This window comes from Epinephelus fuscoguttatus, linkage group LG4 (assembly GCF_011397635.1).
Source record: "Epinephelus fuscoguttatus linkage group LG4, E.fuscoguttatus.final_Chr_v1".
In the NCBI taxonomy this organism is placed as follows: domain Eukaryota; kingdom Metazoa; phylum Chordata; class Actinopteri; order Perciformes; family Serranidae; genus Epinephelus; species Epinephelus fuscoguttatus.
In genome coordinates this window covers 12,647,445-12,668,919 of record NC_064755.1, presented here as the reverse complement: position 1 = coordinate 12,668,919, position 21,475 = coordinate 12,647,445, and the positions used below count along the sequence as shown (strand labels likewise).

The 21,475-nt window shown below is 41.0% G+C and overlaps 2 protein-coding genes across 3 annotated transcripts in view; both read left to right on the top strand.

The window, feature by feature from the left end:
• hydin (HYDIN axonemal central pair apparatus protein) overlaps positions 1-8,263 on the top strand; it is a 119,118-nt gene extending 110,855 nt beyond the window's left edge. Inside the window, exons 88-95 of the mRNA XM_049573961.1 lie at positions 491-713; positions 2,017-2,226; positions 2,386-2,549; positions 4,808-4,958; positions 5,062-5,292; positions 5,401-5,619; positions 7,161-7,442; positions 7,847-8,263. Coding sequence (XP_049429918.1) covers positions 491-713; positions 2,017-2,226; positions 2,386-2,549; positions 4,808-4,958; positions 5,062-5,292; positions 5,401-5,619; positions 7,161-7,442; positions 7,847-8,056 — 1,690 coding nt within the window. The 3' untranslated portion in view covers positions 8,057-8,263. The remainder of the gene's footprint in view (positions 1-490; positions 714-2,016; positions 2,227-2,385; positions 2,550-4,807; positions 4,959-5,061; positions 5,293-5,400; positions 5,620-7,160; positions 7,443-7,846) is intronic.
• A 917-nt stretch (positions 8,264-9,180) lies between these two features.
• Positions 9,181-21,475, top strand: part of necab2 (N-terminal EF-hand calcium binding protein 2) — a 178,327-nt gene continuing 166,032 nt past the window's right edge. For both annotated transcript variants that reach the window (XM_049575053.1, XM_049575052.1), the window contains exons 1-2: positions 9,181-9,575; positions 15,637-15,661. In XM_049575053.1, coding sequence (XP_049431010.1) covers positions 9,249-9,575; positions 15,637-15,661 — 352 coding nt within the window. In that variant the 5' untranslated portion in view covers positions 9,181-9,248. The remainder of the gene's footprint in view (positions 9,576-15,636; positions 15,662-21,475) is intronic.

Sequence of the window (21,475 nt, the reverse complement as noted above, 5' to 3'; positions counted from 1 at the left end):
AAGTCTCATTCTTAAGTCTCACAAGTTGAGTTATTGCAGGAAGACAGTAACAAACTGACGGCATCAAGTGAATAACTGAATTTTCAAGAGAAAAACGTTTCATTTTTTGTCAGATGTTTGTAATAACAATCTGAGCCTGTCAGTGGCCAAAAAAACAAACAAAAAAAACTTAAAGTGGACGTACATTGACTGTGCACTACTGCCCTGAGAGGGCAGTTTTGTGGCTGCTGGCTGCAGTGTTCTTGCTCAATACTGGACCAGTCTCAAAAATTGTTGCCTCCATTAGTCACCTGAACATAAAAACACAAGAAAATAGGGTCCTGGTTGAAAAATACTTTATACTATGGTAAAATACTAAATTTTCCATTAACTTTGATGTTATGAGGACATAGATTGTGTAGTAGTTTGCTTTTGGAACTCGGGCCTTATTCTGGATGAATTTATTTCCAATTGTTTTTTGTTTTTATGTATCTGTCTAACTCGTGACCAGGTTCCAGTGGAAAACAGAGAATTTTCCTTCAGAGTTGTCCATCACACCAGCTAAAGGCTATATCTGTCCAGGCATGGAGGTTCCTTTTGAAGTGACTTTTGCCCCGGTGGAACTGATTGCTGACATAAGATATGAGAACTTGTCTTGCTGTGTGGAGGGCTCCTCCTCAACCATCACTCTTACTGTAACAGGCTCCTGCATCGTAGCATCTACAAGCAAAGAGGTTTGATTGATGTACTTTTATATACAACGTTCACTTGTGAAGTTAAAAAAAAATACACATTAAATCATGGGACATTTGCTCATTGGGGGGTTTGTATCTGATGAACAGTGGGGCAAATGATGCATCTGTGTGTGTTCTAGCAGCACTGCAGCTACAAGTCAAAATAAGGTGGCTTACATATTTACATTACATTTTCTTGAGTTATATATATCTCCCCATGGTTGTATTTTAGTATGATTACCATTATAATGTAAAGACATGTAGGTGATATTTATTATATGTAGTTAATATAACAAACTAAGAGTATATTCTTTTCTTTGATGGTGCAAAAGAAACAATAGCTGGCATGACAGGCTGACAAAACTAACTGGGCATAAACGGATAGTTCGGATCTTGTGAAGGGGGTTTGCATGAGGTTCTTATCCATGATCAGTGGGGCCATAGGCTGGAATTGAGCCTGCGGCCACTGCAGTAAGGACGTTACCTTCATAGACGGGATGCCTGCCCTACCTGCTACGCTACTGGGTGCCAGTTGTTACTCCTGTCTGCCTCTTCAAACTCTCTCTCGCTACCTCTTACAACCACATTTCAAAAAAATAATTTCCATCTTAACTAACTTTTTTCCTAAAATAGTCACTACCAGCAACAGGGATGTTCTACTTTATCCAACCTTGATCTACAGTCTTCCACAAGACACTCAATATAGTATCACATTATTCTTATGCTCTGTATCTTTGCAGTACCTGTTTTCATAGAAAGGTTTCTATAACAGGCATGCTGCCTTATGTACAGACGAACAGTCTTCACTGGCCAACCATATTAATAATCACATTTGATTTATATTACAACCCAATGTAACTAAAAGGGTTTTACACTTAAAAAAATAGTAAATTTGTATTAGGATAATGATTTTGAGGTTTCTCCAGTAGGCATAAAAGCTAAAAGCTGCCTCGTCAACAGTTTAGCCTCTCATTGTAGGGGCTGTTAAAGGCCAGCATCAGATAATGTGAGACATTGATTCAGCTCCGTTTTGGAACAGGAAGAATTGCTGACAGACTAAAGAGCAATGAAAATTTGGAAAAGCTTTCAGTCGGTTTCAATTAGCTGATGAGTTACTAATGCCTGACAAAAGGCTTTAGAAAATGTGTATGTATGTTTTCTACTGGAATTAGAACAAGCTAAAGGTGATTAATACAGTAGGTCTTTTTGGTAATGCTTTCAGTGACAGATATCATCTTTACTGTAACTGCCTTTGTACTACCTATTGCAGAACTCTTACCTCCTTCTGACTGCTTGTCTCTAGGTGGTGAATTTTGTTTGCCCAGTACGTGGCTCTCACACCCAGACCCTGCCCGTGTCCAACCCCACAAACCAGCACTGCAGCATCAAACCTGTCATAGAGGGCGAACAATGGAGTGCTGCGCCCTCTGTGATCCTTGAACCCCTCCAAAACAAAACATATAAGGTCACCTACCGACCGCTGTCCATGACTGCTGATGGAAAGAAACACCTGGTAGAGGAGCACTAAAGTTTTAACACAATCTGTTATTTATTTGTAGATTATTTTGTGCAGTGCAATGTATTTTTTATATAACAAAACAGACAGTGTAAGCAATGAAGTGTGATATTAACTTAATCTCAGACATTAACTTATCTCTCCTTTTTTCCTCAGGGATCAGTCTTTTTCTCCTTTCCTGATGGGACAGGAATGCTGTACTCTCTGCAGGGAACTGCTGAACCTCCCAAGGCAGAGGACACCATTGTGCACAAACTGCCTGCCAAGAGTCATCACACAGAGGTGCTCCCTGTGTACAACTGGCTCTCCAAGCAACAGCGGTAAAGCACATATCAACATACACATACACTCACACCTTTAAACCACCAGTACCTGAACCCATATCACCCAAATACAATAAGTTGTTTTTTCTCCACATGGGGTCAGCAGAAACAAGTTGAACACATTGACATATTACCTTTAAGTTGGTATGGCACACCTGTTAGCAAATAGTTGCTTATTTACACATCCAGCAGTTACAGTGCAACATTAGTATTCATTTTCTGTCCACTTGATGAATGTAAGTCCTATATTCACTTCCTTTTAACTCTGTTTTTGGTCTCTACCAACTCCTGAGAGAAATGTCTGTCTGCTTAGCTGCAAAATACTCTTATCTATGTGCACCAGCTAATCACTAACTACATCTCTCTGCCATTTTATGCTAGGCAGGTAGTGTAGTGAGTTTTTAAAGCTTTTTTTCTGAAAACAGCTTCTGCTATGGTTGAAACATGACACTATTAGAGCGGTGAGAGGGAACCAAAAGAGTAAATATTAAACAGCTAAACAATGATCATATATATATATATATATATATATATATATATATATATATATATGATGATATGATGATATATATGTATATATATCACAAATCATGTTTACTTGAAATCACTGAAAAATTAAGTATACCAAAGTCAGTGGATGATAAATTAACTTGTAAAAAAAAACATAAAAAAATATACTTTTTTTGTATTAAAAAAAGTATATGTTTTTGTTTTACACAGTATGCAATTTAAAATAATAATAATCTTTTTTTGTCAGATGACATTAATTACTTTACTAATGATGGTTTGAGAAGAAATAAACACACTTTGCTATGATGGTTGTTTCTTATAGTAGTTAATTGTTGGGGCCCCTAGGAACCCCAGTTGGTAGCCATTGCGTGTTAAATATGTTGGTATTACTATTCACTATTTATATCAACAATATAACGTCTTCATTGTACAAGTATAATTTCCATTTTTACGCAGACGACACTGTCCTTTATTCTTGCGTAGACTCTATTCATGATGCCATCCTTAATCTACAGCTATCGTTTAACCTCCTTCAGAAACACAGATATAATTTGGAACTGGTCCTAAACTGTTTAAAGACTAAATCAATCTTGTTTTCAAATGCAAGAAATATTGACTATGGTAGTTTTGAAATTTGTTCTGCTAGTAACACCATAATAGAGAGAGTGCAATATTAAAAATATCTTGGCATTTGGGTTGATGAAAAACGTGCTAAAGTCCGTTCTGATATATTGCAGTCAAAGTTGAGAGCAAAATTTGCCTCTCTTTTTCAAAATATATCTTGCTTTCCATTATTCACTACAAAAAGAAGTCGTTTTCCTCTCTGTATTGGATAACAGAGATGTTATTTATGGGCGAGCGTCCAGTTCTACTCCCCAACATTTAGATGTAGTATATCACTCAGCCATATGATTCATCACTGGAGATAGTTACGGGAAACGCCATTGTCTATTTTACCAAAAAACTGGCTTGCCTGCTCTTTCAGTGAGGAAGGATAAGCATTTATTATTATTAATCTATATAGCTCTTTTATGATAGCTCCCCCTCCATCTCCCAGCTATTCTTCCTTGGAGTATTGGCAGCCATTGTACCTGCTCACAGACATGGCTCACCCTGTGTGTGCCAAAAAAATTCATACAGCGCTGCAAAGATCACCCTTTTCTTACTGTGCCCCATGTTCTTGGAATACGCTTCAAAAAAACCTTAAGCTAATTTCATTATTACCACTGAGAGAGTTTCAAGGTTTAATTGGTAACCTTAATGATTGTAACTGTCATCGTTTTTAGTATTTGTTTGTTTATTTGGCTTTACATTGAAAAACCCTTCTTCTTGTATTGCTGTTTGTTTTAAGTTGTGTATGCTGTGTGTACCTCAGCAACATTGAAAATGAGGGTTCTCCCTCAATGTGTTTCCTGGCTGAGGCTTTAAATAAAATAAATGAAATGAAATGAGGATGAAGGTTAAAGGACTGTATTCGCCATGTAAGTGATTAAAGTGCAATATTTTGCATCACTTCATGGACGCACCCAATGCTCCTTAAAAAATATGTTTTTAAAATTTCAATCATCAATGTAAAAAGTGAAATGGAGGAAATCTTATCCCTGTTATTTGCAAAACCTCTTGCTTTGTATCAAAAATGCAAAATGGGAACACTGTGTATAACAGATGAAATGTAACAAGGAGAAATACACAAACCCTGTTAGGACAGTTGTACAGTAGAGTCATGAGTGTTTCTGTGTGCTCAGGTTCCGTGTGCTGATAGAGATCCTGAAACCTGACAAGCCAGATGCTACAGTGTCCCTCAAGGGTCTCGAATACATCGATGTCCCTGCTTTGGCCAAGAGAGACTACAAGATGTCTTTCTTTACATACAAAGAGGGGCACTTCAACACCAAGGTTTGATCACACTCACATTCTGAATATGTTGCGAGACGAATATATATATTTCAGTGTATTTCTGAGCCTTGTCCTCACATCACCTTTTAACCCTTCTCTTCAGGTGACATTTCGCAATGAAGTGTCGGGTGAGTACTTGTTCTACCTTGTTAACTTCGAGGCCACACCTCCCGGAGTCCTGTCCACCATAGAGCTGGTGACAGCTGTCCGTCAGATGGCCTCGGCCACCATAGAGGTGGAGAACCCCCTGACCACAGCTACCTGCCTCAGCACTGAGTGTAAATGCTCTGACATCAGTGCTCCATCTCAGCACACAGTGCCAGGACAGTCCAAGGTGGGTGCTCGGTGCATCTACTCCTGCACTGAAAAAAACAGCTGTGTGCTCACTCACTCTAGCTTTACATTTCTTTTCTATATGTGTGTGTGTGTGTCCTCTCTTTAGGGTTCTCTGAGATTTGAGTACCTGCCCCTGCGTACAGGTGAGACTACAGCGCGGCTGACTCTGTGTAGTAGTGATCTGGGCCACTTCCACTATGATCTGCTTCTCAGAGCTCTGCCCCCAGCACCAGCGAAAACAGTCCACTTCAGCACTTCTCTGGGCAGCAGCCACTCTGTTCATGTTAAGTTCATCAATTACTCCCGCTGCAAAACTGAGTGCAAGGTAAAAAAAAAAAAAAAAATTAAGCATGTCTTGCAATGACTTTAAAATTTAAGGTGCATGTTATGTTCTTGTGATACTGTATGTGCTGTTGTCTCTTGCCTTTTCCTTTTCTCTGCTAGTTTTGCTCTTACTAATGGATACGGGCATTTTTTGTTACAGTTTTACACGTACATCAATTTACTACCTGTGAAAACAGTTGTATGATGTGTTGTGTGGCTCTGGAGGAGCTTTATCAAGTAAGGCTGTCATTTTGTAGAGTATCATAAATCCCTTGTGGATGAGTAAGTGAATATTTCACCTGATGAGTGAAATTAAATGATTTGAAACAGTAATTAGTTGACGTTTGCCCGATGAATAGACTTGAGTGGACGTAAGTTAGCTCAAAAATATTAATAAATAGTGTTGTTTTTAGTTTACATTTAACAGTTGTGTTTTTATATTGGCACAATTGCCCTTAGAAGATGCCAGTTATACACTGGCATTGTCAGTTTTTGTTACAGTGTGACAGGGACAGAGCCCTGAATATAATTGAGTAAATGTTCCTCTCTTGGCCTCATATTCAGTTCAGAGTATTGAAGGCCACATTTACTTGGCATTGTTGGGGATCCCTGATTAACAATTAAAGCATCACAGATTATTATGGGATGGATTCCAATGTAGTAGATTTGTCAGTTAAACATTCATTCTGTGAACTCTACTCCAGCATAGTACAACAAAAATAGGTTTCAAGATTAGCAATGCTGTTAACGCCAAATTCCTACCTATGTCATGTGACTTAAAAATAGTAGCATCAGACAATTTTGTCTTTTTTTAGGTGGCCTTTGATGTGTTATGGTGTCAGAATGCCATGTGGTTAAAATTCATTTTCACAGAGTATTTGCTCTTTATTGGGTCATAACTGTAAGAAAATAAGATTTATTTACATGTCAACACAAAAGGAGAATGTGCTCCTAGTTTGTTCATCCTTCATTCTTGTGACAGTGATGTTCACAGCTACTGTTTATACCAGACTGCAGAGCCCTTTAAATTCATAAAACAACAATAGTACTTTGCATTCTTGCATAATCGGACAACAGCTTCTGTGTACATGTAATATGCTATGAACTGCTGTCATCAATGTATTCTTCACACAGAAGACATGATCGTAGGTGACTAACTCAGGAGCTGAGAGCATCTTTAAAAGACCCATTAATTTCTTAGATCTTCAGTGGGATGTTGGGCGGAGTCTGAACTCTCTGACATGTAATTTAGTTCCTTTCATCCTGTTTTCAGTCAGAAAAATGTACAGCAGATAAACTGTATAAACTGCAAAGTGATTGCAGAAAATGTGATGTGGGACTCACATGCTGATATTTGCTTTATTTATTATGTAGTCTTTACATTGGAGGAAAAATATAATGACAAATCAGATCTCACTTGTGACTCCAGAGTTGTGATGACTAAAATTTTAATTTTTCAATTTATGTTGGAGGAACACCTGTGTGATCTCAGTAACTTATTCGCTGTCATGTGAGCCCCTTCTTGTTGTCTCTCTCCTGCAGACTGATTGCCCGGACTTCATGGTAGACAAGAGTGTGGGTGTTTGTCCGGGTTTCCAGGTGGGGTCAGAGGCCAGCGTGGAGGTTTGTTTTGAACCTCATCAGCTGGGGGAAGTGAGAGGCCAGCTCAGCCTGTCCTCAGGAACCGCTGACGAATACATCTTTCCCTTGCACGGGATCTGCCGCCCTCCCAAAGCCCAGGGCCCATTTAGCATCATGGCTGGTCACAACGTGCCTATCCCCTTCAAGAATGTGTTCCTACAGACCACCTCTTTCTCCTTTCAGGTAAAGAAGTAATGCCCTGAGGCCAAGGGAACAACCAGAGTGAATAAAAGTTAAAAATGTGGTATTTTCGGCAGAGCATTGGTGTCACTGAAAATGAAAGCGATTAATAGCATTCCAATACAACCACTATGCAGAAAGCTAATGCATTTGGTGAAATCCATGGAGACAATTTTCTGGCTGGCAGTTCTGGGTGCACCGCCAGCCAGCATGAAGCAAGCAGCTTTAAATTTAGCCTGGAACAGTTACAGTAAAGAGAGTGGTGCAGTCTGGCTTTTATACTCATGTTTAGACTGTGTCTCTTCACACCTTCAGCTTCCACAAAATACTTATGTTTGATTAATTTGCTTTACCTTATTAGAAATCTGTAATTGATTTAACCTGAGCCTTATTTCCTCTGCTTCTAGGTGGACAACCCCTGTTTTACTGTCAAAGGAGTGGACACCATCCTCTCCAAGAAGACCAAAAACATCTTGGTATCCTTTGAGGCCCCTCCAGGAGGCTCCCCAGGGCCGTGGTTTGGAAAGCTGACAATCACCAGCCAGCGCTCAGAGGGCCACAGCAAACCTTGTTCCTGGATCCATTACCTGAAGGGCTACCGCCCCGAGTCATCTTAGACAGAGATATTTACACATGCAGACAAACACAAAAGAACGTGTTCAGTTAAATGTGTTGACAAGTTATTTATTCAATGCCTGAACTCCAATGTTAATGTCAAAAGCCAAAATCGCCTGTGTGTGTTTATGTGGTTTAAATAATTAGTTGTCATAAATGTGTTCATAAATATTTTAATACAGTCAACTGAATAAATCCTGCAGGAAAAAACCCTGGCCATGCCTGTCATTGCACACTTGTTTCCACATGGGGGCAATCATGTCAAGTAAGTTTACCATTCTAGTGCTCCAGTACATGGGGAGGATACACACCTTACCTTTTTGCCTTTTGGTCATCTTCATAACCTGCATGGTAAAGTGTCAACTTTCCACCTGGGGTTAATTTGTCCAAACCACTCTGTGTGCTGTTAGACACATGACACATTACAGGCGAGACTAGCTGCTCAGCTGAAAGGGCAGAGTGGGAGGAGACGCTTATTACCAAAGGTTAGATTTGTCACATCACACACACACATGCACACGCATACATACACACCTGAACCTCTAATGAGGAGATGGGCTGACAGTTCAAAAGACGCTCCTCTTACGCCAAGAGAAAATCCTCTCATCCTCCCAGTGGGACAAAGTGAGCCAGACAAGACTGGTGGCACACGTGTCTTTAAAGGAAGGGAAATACAGCACTGACATTAAACAAAAGGCGAAACAAAGTGGGTGTAATCCCTTGTTTTACAGCCCTCAGCTTGCTTCTGGAGCCCAAGAGGAGTGATGCTGCAGTACTCCAGTTAGAGCTGAATGGTCTCAAGCTTTATTACATAACAGATGGATGTTACCTGGCTGCTCACAACACCCAAAGATAATAAAACAACAACCAACATATCCTGTATTATTACATTGTAGAAGGACAAAATAAAGGCAACACACTGTACCCCAGAGGAACTATTTATAGTGTTTTAATACAATGAGAAGCAGTAGATGCAACAAAGTCACTATAAACTCTCCAAACCTTAAACATATCGGCCACCATGACAATATAATGACCAGTTTTCGTTAGGCAGATGATATTAGAGCTATGTGGGATATGTAGGATGGGTGGGTGTGTTTTGGGGTGGGTGCTGTGATGTAACAGGGGAGGTGGGGGGTGGGGGCTTCTCTCTCTCCCCCATAGAGCGCAGCATGAGCGCTCCGCAGCAAAAGGATGTGTGAGCAGGCAGCGCGCTACTGTAGGGACGGAGTCCACAAACTGCTTAACAAAGAACAAGCCAAACTTCGTGCCCAAGAAAGCCGCGAGCAGCCGAAACCCGTAGCCGGTCAGGACAGCGAGTCCGCGACGGCAGCGCAGTCCGGAAACAGCGGCGCCCAGCCCGGTGGAATCGACGGGCTCGTCCGCTGGATCGTCACCAAAATGAGCGACAACAAGAACATCTCCAGCCGGGAGTACGCTTCCAGCAAGGAGGAGGTGGCCGTGGCTCAGGAGCAGTTCTTCGCCCCGGAACCGCGGAGAGGCATCTCCGTTATTTTGGATGTGAGTATAGAGAGCCACCAGGCAGCGGTCAGCCTGACAGGTTGGGTGGGAGGGTGTGCGGGATGAAGACATCCATTGAGCAGTGCGTACGGACCGGTGCAGTGCGCACTTACGCACAGAAACGATCCTACAGTTTACTGTTAAGGCTTGTAGCACGAGCTCGGCAGAGCAGGCAGGGGAGTTTCCTGGTTTATTGGCACTTTGGCACGGCACGTGTCGGAGATCAAGCCTGTGATCACCTAATTCCTATCGCTCTCCTTGTTGCCCCGTCCAGAAATACACCGTACATGTGTTTGTGACCAGTCCTCCCATAAGCTTGGCACAGTATGTACATCCTCTCTATATCAATACAGAAGTCATCATAAATTCAGCTCTGTGCAGTATGGCGTTACTTTTGGTGATGGTTTACTGTCAGTTCAAAGAAAGTCCGACGCGCACCACCGCACTTTGCCCCTCAGCTGCTACACCCAGAGTAAAAGCAGCATCACCAAGTTAGATCGTCTGTTAGGATGCTTAAGACGGTTTTATCACAACACTTTAATTATTAATGAAAATGTCTTACGGCCATATATTTTATTGATCCAGTTGTTACAGAATCCCGACATAATATTTCATTTCACGCAGAGCCCAGCGGATAAACCTGTTCAAAGATGCAGCCTTTATATATTGGAAGTGGCAATTACGCAGCGCCATGTCGATATAGGTCAGCTCATCAATACCACTGGGTTGTTTTTCATCACCGCCCCACTAAATTTTTCCCCTGGAGATCAGCTTTTAATGTTTTAAACAGGGTAGAAAACAAAAGAGAAAAGTAGTTCACTTTGTGCAGCCCCTGACCACGACCCAAATAGACTGATAAAAAGGGGGTCCATGGGAAACTAATTATGATCAAGACTAGAGGGCCAATGTATCCCAGTACCCTAGTAAACTAATTCTGTGTGTGTTTGCTTGTGAGTGTGTGAAGAGGTTAATGGGGCTGTAGCCAATTTGCTGCTGATGCTCCCTCCCTGAACGGGATGCTGTCTTCTTGGGCAGATGCAGTGCAGCAGGGCTTCTTAACTCTTACTCTGTCTTTGACCTGTTTCTGATGTGTGACCCAGAAACAGCTGGTCTGTAGTGATTACACAGGTACATACTTTATTTCTGAAGTTTGGGTTACACATAAGAAATGTTTAAGAAAATGCTCTACTCAACCAGGCATAATAATCTCTTGGATATTAGCTTTGAAGTGACAGATATGGAGTCTCTAACAGCCATTTCCAAATCCAGTGTTGCAGACACATCCAGGCCAGGCTCTGTTTTGCATGCATTTCGTGAATATGATTACAGCACAAAAGGTCAAGTCAATTATTTCAAAACGCAGAGATTTTTTTCTTTCAAATGAGCCTGTGACAGTTAGTCATAGTCCTCATTTTACCTTGAAACCAAATGCGGAGAGAAAAGATGCCCTCCAATGAATGATTTGAGAAAAGTAAAATCAAGCATTGGTTGAAGAAGTTACCACAGGCATTAAATCATAAGGTCAAAACATGAGTGAACACATACATTTACTCTTCATCTGTTACAATTTCCAAATCCATAGTTTATAATGTCATAATTTATCCGATTCCAAAGGCTGTTTAGGGACCCCAGTGTGCAATGTTCAAATGCACCAAGATTTGACTCTGACTCTGGAGCATTATTTAGCCCCTTCCTAACAAGGTTGCTTGACACACTTTGTACTAATAGATCTCTCAGGTCGTCTAGTTTCATACGATAGCAGTATCTTCACTCCTACTTTAAAACTGAGCCCACCACAGCAGGTTTTACTTGCTAGTCTGCTTAGCTCCTCACCTTTGCCACATCTAGCTTCTGTCTGTCATGCCTGGTGCAACTGAGCCCGGATCCCACTGTTTATCAGGGAGGTATACCATGACAAGTTAGAATGTGTGTAAATGCATGTATTTATCATGTAAATACATATAACTTGGATTGTTAGTGTTATAAGTCAGTTATTAAATTGTTGCTAGGGTCAGACGTTGACCTTTGCATGGGGCCCCCTTGGGCCTTGGGCGGGGGTCATCTGTACCCTTTGACCCCCCCTGACAATGGGCCTGTACTCAGCATACATTCATTTACCACTTCAGGCACAGGTAAATCACAGGTCATGCTTTGGTTTATATTAGAATCATATTTCAGTCCAGGTTTCGATTGAAAAACGTTGTGCTGGAATCGATTGCATTTCATCGGTTTTGTTAGTTAAGAGGGGGTTTGGTTTTCTGCACGGATTTCCTGTTCTGATAACCTCTCACCTATCTCTTATTAAAGTTTCACATCTTCCATGTGTTTCCTTTTTTCCTGCATTTTTACCTGATGTCCCCAGCATGACAGCTATCTGCTATATTCACACTGATTGGTCGATATACAGTGCAAGCTGCGCCGTCTGACATCAGCACTGAACTCTATCTGGCATTTTCCCTCCAGCACACTTTTGTATCGGCTTGAACTTTGAAATGTTAATCGTTTTTGCCATTTTCCGATATTATTGACCCTGGCATTATTATCATGGTGAAGAAGTCCACACCAAAGAGATAGAGTGATCGCTGTAGTGTGTGTGTGTGTGTGTGCGCGTGTGTGTGTGTGTGCCTGCAGGCAGCATTCTGCTCATTAGACCCTCTCTGCTTGCTTGTTTCTCAGACTTTGCTGCTCTCTTTTTCTCCTTCATCTTAACCCAGACATACTTTTCTTTCTGCTCTTTAAACCTCTTTCATCCTTTGTCCTCATCCTCTCCTCTCCTCTCTCCTTCCCTCTTTTCCTTCATATCCTTGTTGTCTTCTTCCCCTCCTCTCTCCTCAACCAGGTCAAGAAAACACCCATTCTTAATAAGGATAGGAGATGGATGCAACAGTCTCCCTCGCTCTGTCTCTGTCTTCTGTTTCTATTTTGTCTTTTTCTTTCTTCTGCTGTCTCTCATTTTCTTCTCACTCTGTATTTCTGTTACAACCCTCCACACACACACACACACACACACACACACACACACACACACACACCGCCTCCTCACCGCGACACTTTCCATCCTTTCCAAGCTTGTCTGTCTCCAGCAGCTCCAGAGCTGGCTGTTTTCTGCGGAGTTGAGTGCACCCCAGGGTGCAGCCGGAGAGCAGAACAATGCAGAACAGCTTGTCATTTGGAGCGTCGCGCATCTCAGCTTTTAATGATTTTCACTTTGGCCTGTTCAGAAGGCTGCAGTCGCTGCCTGATTGCACCACATACTTCAAGTTTTACAAGCAATGCATTTCTAGAGCAACTAAGCTCGAGACTAGTTCACATACTTTTGTTTGCATACCTTTGTACACTACTGTACACTACTTAATTAGTTTGCAAGTTCTTTCTGGTTTTCAGCTGCAGTCATGATTGCTGTCAACACAGCACATTTTCACACATTGTCATGAAGTCAGGGCTGCAACAAACAGTTTCATTGCCTGATCATCTAAGTTCATGACAAATACTCATTATATTTCTCAGAGTCCAAAGTGACTTATTCAGCTTGTTTTTTTCAATCTGCAGTCCAATACCAAACGATCCTCAATTTGCTATCATGTATGACAAAGAAAAGCATCAAATCCTCACAGTTTATTGTCTCAACACTGAAAATGTTTGGCATTTTTACTTCTGTCCTGTGCTCCATTTAAGAGTTGATAGCGAAACTGGTCTTAAGACATTTTTTCTGACAGTTTCATACCTCTTTAGGTGAGAATTCTTTTAAGCTTTGCTCCAGCTCTGTTCTCAGGTGTGATGGAAAGGAATCTGTGTACTTCACAGACTTCCACATCCTGTCTGTATAACAGGAATAAGTTAAAGAGATACCCCACCAAAACTCTTCTGGGTACCACCACCCACTCATCTCCTGTAGGGTGGGAAGACATCGATCAAAGTTGTCAGTTTGGTCCTTCAAAAGAACAATTACAGCTACATCAGCCCACTGGGTGACAGGTTTCCTCAGAAAATAAGTATCCAAACATCCGAAGAAACTTCTTGAAACACGTTCATGCAGCATAACCCACTCCTTCTCTATCCATCTGTATGTTCACTGTGTTCCAAGTTGAAGGGTATTTCTGGCATGATATAGATAAATACTATGCTTAAATTGGTTGCGAATGATTAACATGACTGATTAATTAAATCATTATTTACATATACACTAACACAGACTGTAACTCCATGCATCTCCCTCTCACTTTTTTCTGTGTGTTCATTTCATCTTTTGCATCCCCCTCAATGTGTCTCTCTCTCTTCCACCTCTGTCACTGTGCTGTCGCCTCCTCCTGTCTCAGTAGGAACAGTTTACATCCCATTTTGAATCACTGATGAAAGCAACAGACCTGTCACTTTTGATTCCATAGGGAAAGAAGCTTTCACTGAAGCTATAAATTAGCTCCCAGAATCATGTGTGTTCATATAGGCATAGAATGCGGTACACACATGCACAGTAAGTAATCATCTGTCAGTTATAGATCAGCGATTTTGTTCTGTGTGCGTTCATAATTGTGAGTTTTTATCCTCTGCCTGTGGCTCCTAACAAGTCTTATCATACACGACTGCACTGTATCTGGTTGAGACACACTTGGTGTCTTTTTGCGTGTGATTCAGTCTCTGTGTGTACTGTACAGGCTGCGCTAGCTAACAAATTGAATGGAAGACCAAACATTTCTATTTGCAGTTCTGTCCCGCTGGGTTCTTGTTGCTGTGAAGAATTGGTTGTTGTGTTCTACTTAAAAAAAAACAAAACAAAACAAAAAAAACACAACATTATGTGTGTTTAACCATCTGTCTCTTCAGCTACAACGTGACTTAATGTAAATGCTCTGCTCCATCGCTGGAGATGTCAATTTACAGAGCAGTCTCAACATACAGGATGGGGAATTCTTAATAATACCATCCGAAGTAGCATTTATTTCTTCTGTTAAATTCTCTCCATAATTTTTAAACCAAATCTCTTATGCTGATGTTCAGTATTCTGTCCTCTTCAGAAGAAACTGTGACAGTTATCCAGAAAAAGATGAGAGATTGGTTAGTTTTATTCAGAAATGACTTACCGGACCAAACATAAAAAGATTTTTTTGATATGTTAATAGATGTTGGATGAGAAATTGACATGACATTGTTTTGTAGCATGTCATAAGGAATCTGTTTTTTTTTCTAAACCCCACCCTTGTCCTACTGTCCTAAACAATAAGCAACTTCTCTGGTGGGTAAACTATGATGATGTCACTGTTTTTGAAACAACTAAAAAAAGGGAGATATTCACGGAATATCCCCTTGGGAAGAGACATCAGTGCACACCTAGGAAATACTGCACATGCCATCTGGTCTGGAAAGTTGATGGGCATTCTGTCTGTATGACACGGCCAAAGTTTATAAAGGTTTGAAACCCAAAGGAGCCTTAAGGGCAAATTGTTTCTTGTTTTCTGGGTGAGGGGTTTAATTTGACAAAAAAAACCAACTTCCCGTAGATAGAGAAATGACTATTTTGTTTACTTCAGTGAAATGGGTAGAATGTCCCCATGAGACTGAAAATAGCAGATGTGCTTGACTTCGGTTCCATGGTGTAATGGTCTGCACTCAGAATCCAGTAATCCAAGCTCAAGTCTTGGTGGAACCTAGACAATGCTGCTCACACACCATTTAGAGTTGTGGTTACTATGCAGTAAAGACACTAAACTTCTCTTTTATTGTGGGACAATCAAAGACAAGGCCTTGGACGTGGCAGTCGATGGGTGTTCGATCGTAAGGCATGGCCGAACTTTTGGGTAGCGACCACAATAATGAGATCATGGATGCACGTAAGCCATCCAAACTGCTTTCCTACACAGGATGTTTCTATGGATAGTTGAGCAGCTCAGATATTACTTACTTTACTTACTTACTTTTCCACTATTAAGTAACTGTCATAAAACACTTGTGTTGAAACTGTTCTCCTTTTAGTGCTTGTATCTGATTCTTTTCTTTCTGTTTTATGCCTGCAGCTAGCAGATAACTTCAATGATACTAACTACAGTTTCTTGCTTTCTGTTCACAGATATTTAGAAGAGCTGACAAAGATGGTGAGTGAATTCAATGATTCTCCCAATTCATTCATATAATGTATTTGTTCAACATTATCTGTTACAGAACTTTGTAAGATTTGCGGTTTAATGTAATTTAAAAATGATAAAAACACTGAATGGATATCCACTGATGTCCTATTATTAAAATCCTTTTACCATGTCAGCTTAATTGACCTATGGCAAAGTCCCACCCTCAAACGCGATGAGCCAATCACTGTGCGTATAGCCATTCCCATACACTTGGACATTCTCTGCCTGGACGTTCATTGAAATGCATTACAGAAAGTCAGTTTTGTTCGGTTTTATGACCTTTTTCTGAGATTTGAAGTTTAAAAATGGTCAAACGGTGTGCATGGGGTACATGCAACTCTGACACAAGGTATCCTGAGAGGCTGGGCGACTGGGTGTATTTTTTACCCTTTCCTAAACCACATCTCAACCGAGAAAAGTGTCTCCTTTGGATAAAGTTGTGTGGTAACGTTAGACCACAACATCAACTCAACATGAATAAGATTAACAAAGATGTCTACATCTGTTCTAAGGTAAGACAACATCGTGTTTGAGGCAACATAGTAAAGTTATCCAGGGTCCGACGTTAAGGTTTTTATATCCACCACACAGCCAGAAAAAGAACCTCTTTCCTACTTGCCCCTGCATATTTTCGCTCGTGACTTATATCTTACGTCAGCAGAGACGCTCAGCCAATGGAGGCAGCAGCACATAAAAAAGCAGCACACTGCAACTGGTCCCTCCAGGGACAGAAACAGGAGAGGAAATACAATTACAGGCCTGGAATTAAGTCATTTTTAGGGCAAGGCCACTTTGGCCTTTGATAAATACAAATTTATTGGGGCATCACGGCCAAAATGTGGGGCACCAAGGCCAAAACCAATGGCACAATAACAATATGTGCAAACTACATTGAATGAAGACAAAACCATATATGTGTTGAAAAACAGTACTGAGTTTATTAAAACTGTGTGCATGACTGGGGATATATCTCGTTTCTAGTTTTGATTCATGTCCCTTCGTCGTCCCTTCCTTCGTTATGTCTCCAAAAATCATCAGTTGCCTCCTGCGAAATGCCGTGTACTGTGACACCTGCCATAATGCCGGTCACTGAATGTTGATAGTTTGTCCAGTGAGTGGAGGGGGGCGTGGCTTAGCCATAGGTCAATTGTGCAGAAACTAAAAACATCTTTTTAAAACACTCTTTTTTAAGGGTTTCTCAACATTAAACAGTTACCTAGTGATTGTCCATCCCTTGTCTATTTTGATGAAGACCCAGATGCAAACCATAACTTCTAAATTCTTTATAGAGCTCTCTTACTGGTGACAGTTTTTGCTATTCACACACAGATGTCACTGATTACATTAATAATGATCTGCCAGTATGGTATTCCAGGGCCCAAGTATTGTGCATACTTTCTATCTGGTATTAATGGAGTGACCAATGTTCTTTTTTTTTTAGCAATGACAAGTCAAAATATCTTTATGCTTTAAAATAGGTTTTTCAGTAAAATAACAAACCTGGAGGTTTTCTCAGCCTTGGCAGAGGTATACATGCTCTGTGGATGTTCAGTTCTAATTCAGGACTGTTTTTATACAGTTTGCACCTGCAGTTTTGCTACCAGAGGCAAAAATTCACAAGTAAACAACCTGTTCCTGAACTATTTGGCCTTGTTCGGTAGGTTTTCAGACAGATGATTGTGTTTCAATATAGACATGAGATTTATTGTCTCTGAAGCCTTTTGTTCAGTGGGAAACAACTGAGTATGAAGTTCTGTCTGCCTGATGTCTGAGCTGCTTCTGCTGCAGCGTGCTGTATTTTTAGCATGTTGGGACATTAAAGTGTTTTCAAAAGGGTAAAGTTTATATTACAGTGTAGCTGTGCCAGTGAGCAGTTTGTTTATACCCTCTGGCATCGCATGTACTGCTACTTTTTCTCTCTCTATCACTTTATCGTCTCCACATTCTCATGCTCTTCTCCCTTTACATCTCCTCCTGCTCTAGCCATCTTTCCTCTTTTTTATCCTCTCCCTCTTCCCCTCTTTTATCCTTTCACTGTGTCGTTGACTAAATAGAATTCAACTAATGAGGAAAACGCATAAAAGGCTGTGCTTTCATTGGAGCCAGATGGCCATTTGCTCTTCCAGTGTGTGCGCATGTGTGTGTGTGTGTGTGTGTGTGTGTGTGTGTGTGCGCGCGCGGAGGGGGTTTCTCTGCAAATCCAAACTGATTACTTCTTTGCCTCCTCTCCAGCAGAGCTACATTCCCAAAACGTATCTCTAAAGAAGATATCTGTTCACTTTAATGTGTGGTACCATGGCAGTTTATTTAGTCATTGCTTAGTCATCTGTCTGACCTGTGTTTCAGTAGTGTTGTGTGTGTGTGTGTGTGTGTGTGTGTGTGTGTGGATACACACTGCACAAATCCATTTTTCAACTAAAGTAGAAGACTAGTGAACATAAACAATTTTTACAGATGATTTAACTTTTGACATCATTGCTGTAGATGACATTTTTATCTCGCCTGGGGTTATTCTGAGAGATGAGTGCGCCTTTACAACAGACTGTGGCATCAGCTGTCAACATTTTAAATGCTTGCACTACCTAATTACCAACTGCTCAGATACCGAACGTCAGTTAAGACACAACAGGATTTATATTTTCTTTTCCTGCCGATCTTATCCTGAACACAGACCAGTTGTACCAACGATAAAGCAGCTCTTTCTCCATCACAAACAAGCTGTAGGATTGTGTGCAAGTTTATGATAACAGTCTCTTGGGGTGTTTCACAAACTCCATCGCTGCTAGAAACACACAGCTGCAAACTGTCTTAAAAGAGGCAGGTATGAGTGTGGTTGGGTGGGGAGCATCAGAGCGAGAGTAAGGAGAGACTGAGAGGCAGTGAGGAACAAAAAGAGAAGAAGAAGAAACGACAGTTATTATGAAGGAACGTAGTTATTTGATGTATGGAACACAGGCTGGAAAGAAAGAACCAGTGAGCAGAAGCTGAAGAAGAGCTATTTTTATCATCCTCCCCTCTCCTGGGAGAAGACCGGGGAACTGTTTTAATGAGTGAGAGAGGGAGAAGGGAGATGTTAACGGGAAGAGGAGAGAATTGTTTAAAAGAAACGAAGGTACGGGGAGGGAGAGATTGACAGAAGGAGAGGCAGGAGGTGGCAGAGTCTAAAAAGGAGAGGAGGCTAACAGAGAAAAAAAGAAAGAAGAGCGGGGTGAGGAGAGGAAGAGGAGCAAGGTTATAAGAGAGAGTATGGTATATCTGACAACGGGTCAGTAATTGAGCTTTAATTGGCCGAGTTCTGTCTTTACATTCATAACACAGAGTTCAGGGCTGGCCTTCCTGCCCTCAAGCTGCTGAAACAGCAAGCCAGGGAGGGTGTGTGTGCATTAGCGTGTGTGCATTATGCATCCATGTCTACCTCAAATACAAGTTACATGCATCGGTTAGCATTTTTTGTGTGTGCCAAAGTGTAATATAAGCATCAGTGTATCAGTATGCCTGAGCTTGTTTGCATGTGTATTTGTGCGTGTGTGCGTGCACGCATATGTGTGCATTCTTTGTGCGTTGTTTGTGATTATGGCAGCTGACTCATAGACATTGTTATGCAGCAGGTGGAGTGCTTCAGCAGCCAATAATGCTATGAAATAGTTGCATCATTTGACAGCACTTAGTTTACTGTTTGCACTTGCAGCAGCACCTCTAATATGACACAGTCCACTGAGCCGCTGCTGTTTGAAACTTAATATTTGCAAGTAAAATGGAAATGTTATGAAAGTATAACTTGGGTTACTGGGTTACTGGTTGAAATTGCATTTAATCCTTCCCCAAATGTAATTAAACATTTGCACAATTAATTTGTTACATGAATAATTATTTTTTTCCTTTTCGCCTGTTTGGACTCGAAAAAAAGGAATGTACACACAAGTTTAAACCATGTAACTATTTATCTGCAAATCTGTATCACCCACTACTCAGTGTGCACTGCAAGTATAGGGCTTTTTCACAGCAGACAATTAAGAGATTTTAAAGCTTTTTTCTGGGCTTGGGAAAAATTTATATACATTAAACCTCCATCGATCAAAAATTCAGAAGAGAAAGAATCATAATTAGGCTTGTTTGCAGTTTCAGGTGACTTGTCAACAACTTTACAGTTGTCTCTTTGATAATGGTGGTCAATGGGGAAAATGCTTCTGGGGCCACAGGGATTTTGCTGGAGTACCAAATTGGCAGCAAGATTGCGCAGTACTCCTGGAGGCCAGCGTACCGCTCACTGCAAAATTGTGCCAAGGAAAATGTGAACACAGGCTCTCTGGACTGTGTGCCGAAAATTGTTACGTCTGATTTCAGTCAGGCCATTTACTGGTGGATTTACTGAGTGGAGGATGAGGTTGTTGGAGGGTAAAACTACAAACGATGGACCTTTTGGCTCATTGTCAGGGGTTGGCAAACCAAAGACTATCAGGACTGTGCCTCTTCCACTCCGCTACTGGTAAGCTACACTGTGTCGTCTTTAATGTGTTGTTTTATTTGTCTTCGGGCTAGCGTGAGTAAGTGGGATGGGAGCATTGCTGCGCCCAAGTCTTAACCCTGCTGTTTATTTTGGTATCATGTTGGCTAACATGTTGTTGACATTCGCGGTCGGCAAAACGATCAAGGTCTGGTCCACAGATTTTACGATGAGGTCCTAATGTAATTATCGTGACAGGTCTATGACCATAGCATATACAGGACACTACTTTCTACTAACAGTCCTAGCCCATGATAGAGGTGAAAGTTCAGCAATGAGACAAAATGCTAATGATTCCAGTTCAAAATCTTAATTTTACTGCTCACTTTAAAAAACTACTGAATATCTATGATATAGTGAGTAGTGAATAAGTAAACGACAGAGTGATTTTGGCCACCCCACAGGAGAGGTCTGATTAGGTCATATAAGTGAAAACACCAGCGTGGAGTTAACCACAATTTTTGGGGCGTATAACTTAGCCTTTGCCCTGTGACTTCACAGCTGATCTAATCAAGGGAGAAAAAAATATTTTCATGACACCTTTGACAACTTGATGAAGAGACAGTGACATGACCAGAGACCCAGAGACACAGAAATGTTCCTATCTGTGCTCTCATCAGTTAGTTTTTTTTCTGCTTCTTGCCTTGTGACTCATCAGCCATCTGCTAATTATCGACACAGTGTTTGACATAAAGACAGAAAGCAGACGGAGTTAAGGGAGGCTTGTTTATCCATGCTGTCAAGACTAGACAGAATTACAACCTTTCAGCTAAATGCAAATAGGAGGGTGCAGCTGCTTCTGTTCAGTGTGGCCAAACATAGCGCATCACTGTTACATTAAGTCCTTTTGGTTATATTTTGTTTGGATATTAGGTGCCCAAGAGCTCTTAGCTGTGCACTCCACTTCCACCTGTCACATCACCCATCAGTCTGTCCTCTTTTTCCTGGTTTGCCACTTTCTGGTTCTCCATTTTTCTAACCACTCAGTCCTTTTTGCTGTCTAAACAAGCAATGAGTGGGATGTCCCCCTCAATTCTCTCTTCAGTGTCATCTGGGAAACCAGGTACTGAAAATTTACATGTACTGCCATGAAAGCTTTCTTACTATTACTTACTATTCTATTACTATTTCAAGAGTAAATAAAGACAAAAAACACCATCTACCATCTTAAGATAGTATTTATTTGAAGTATGCCTCAGCACTAGTGTGCGATATGAGATGATGGGATGTGTAACTGATTTCTCTGCCCAATTAATCTTCTTTCTACTATCCATAAC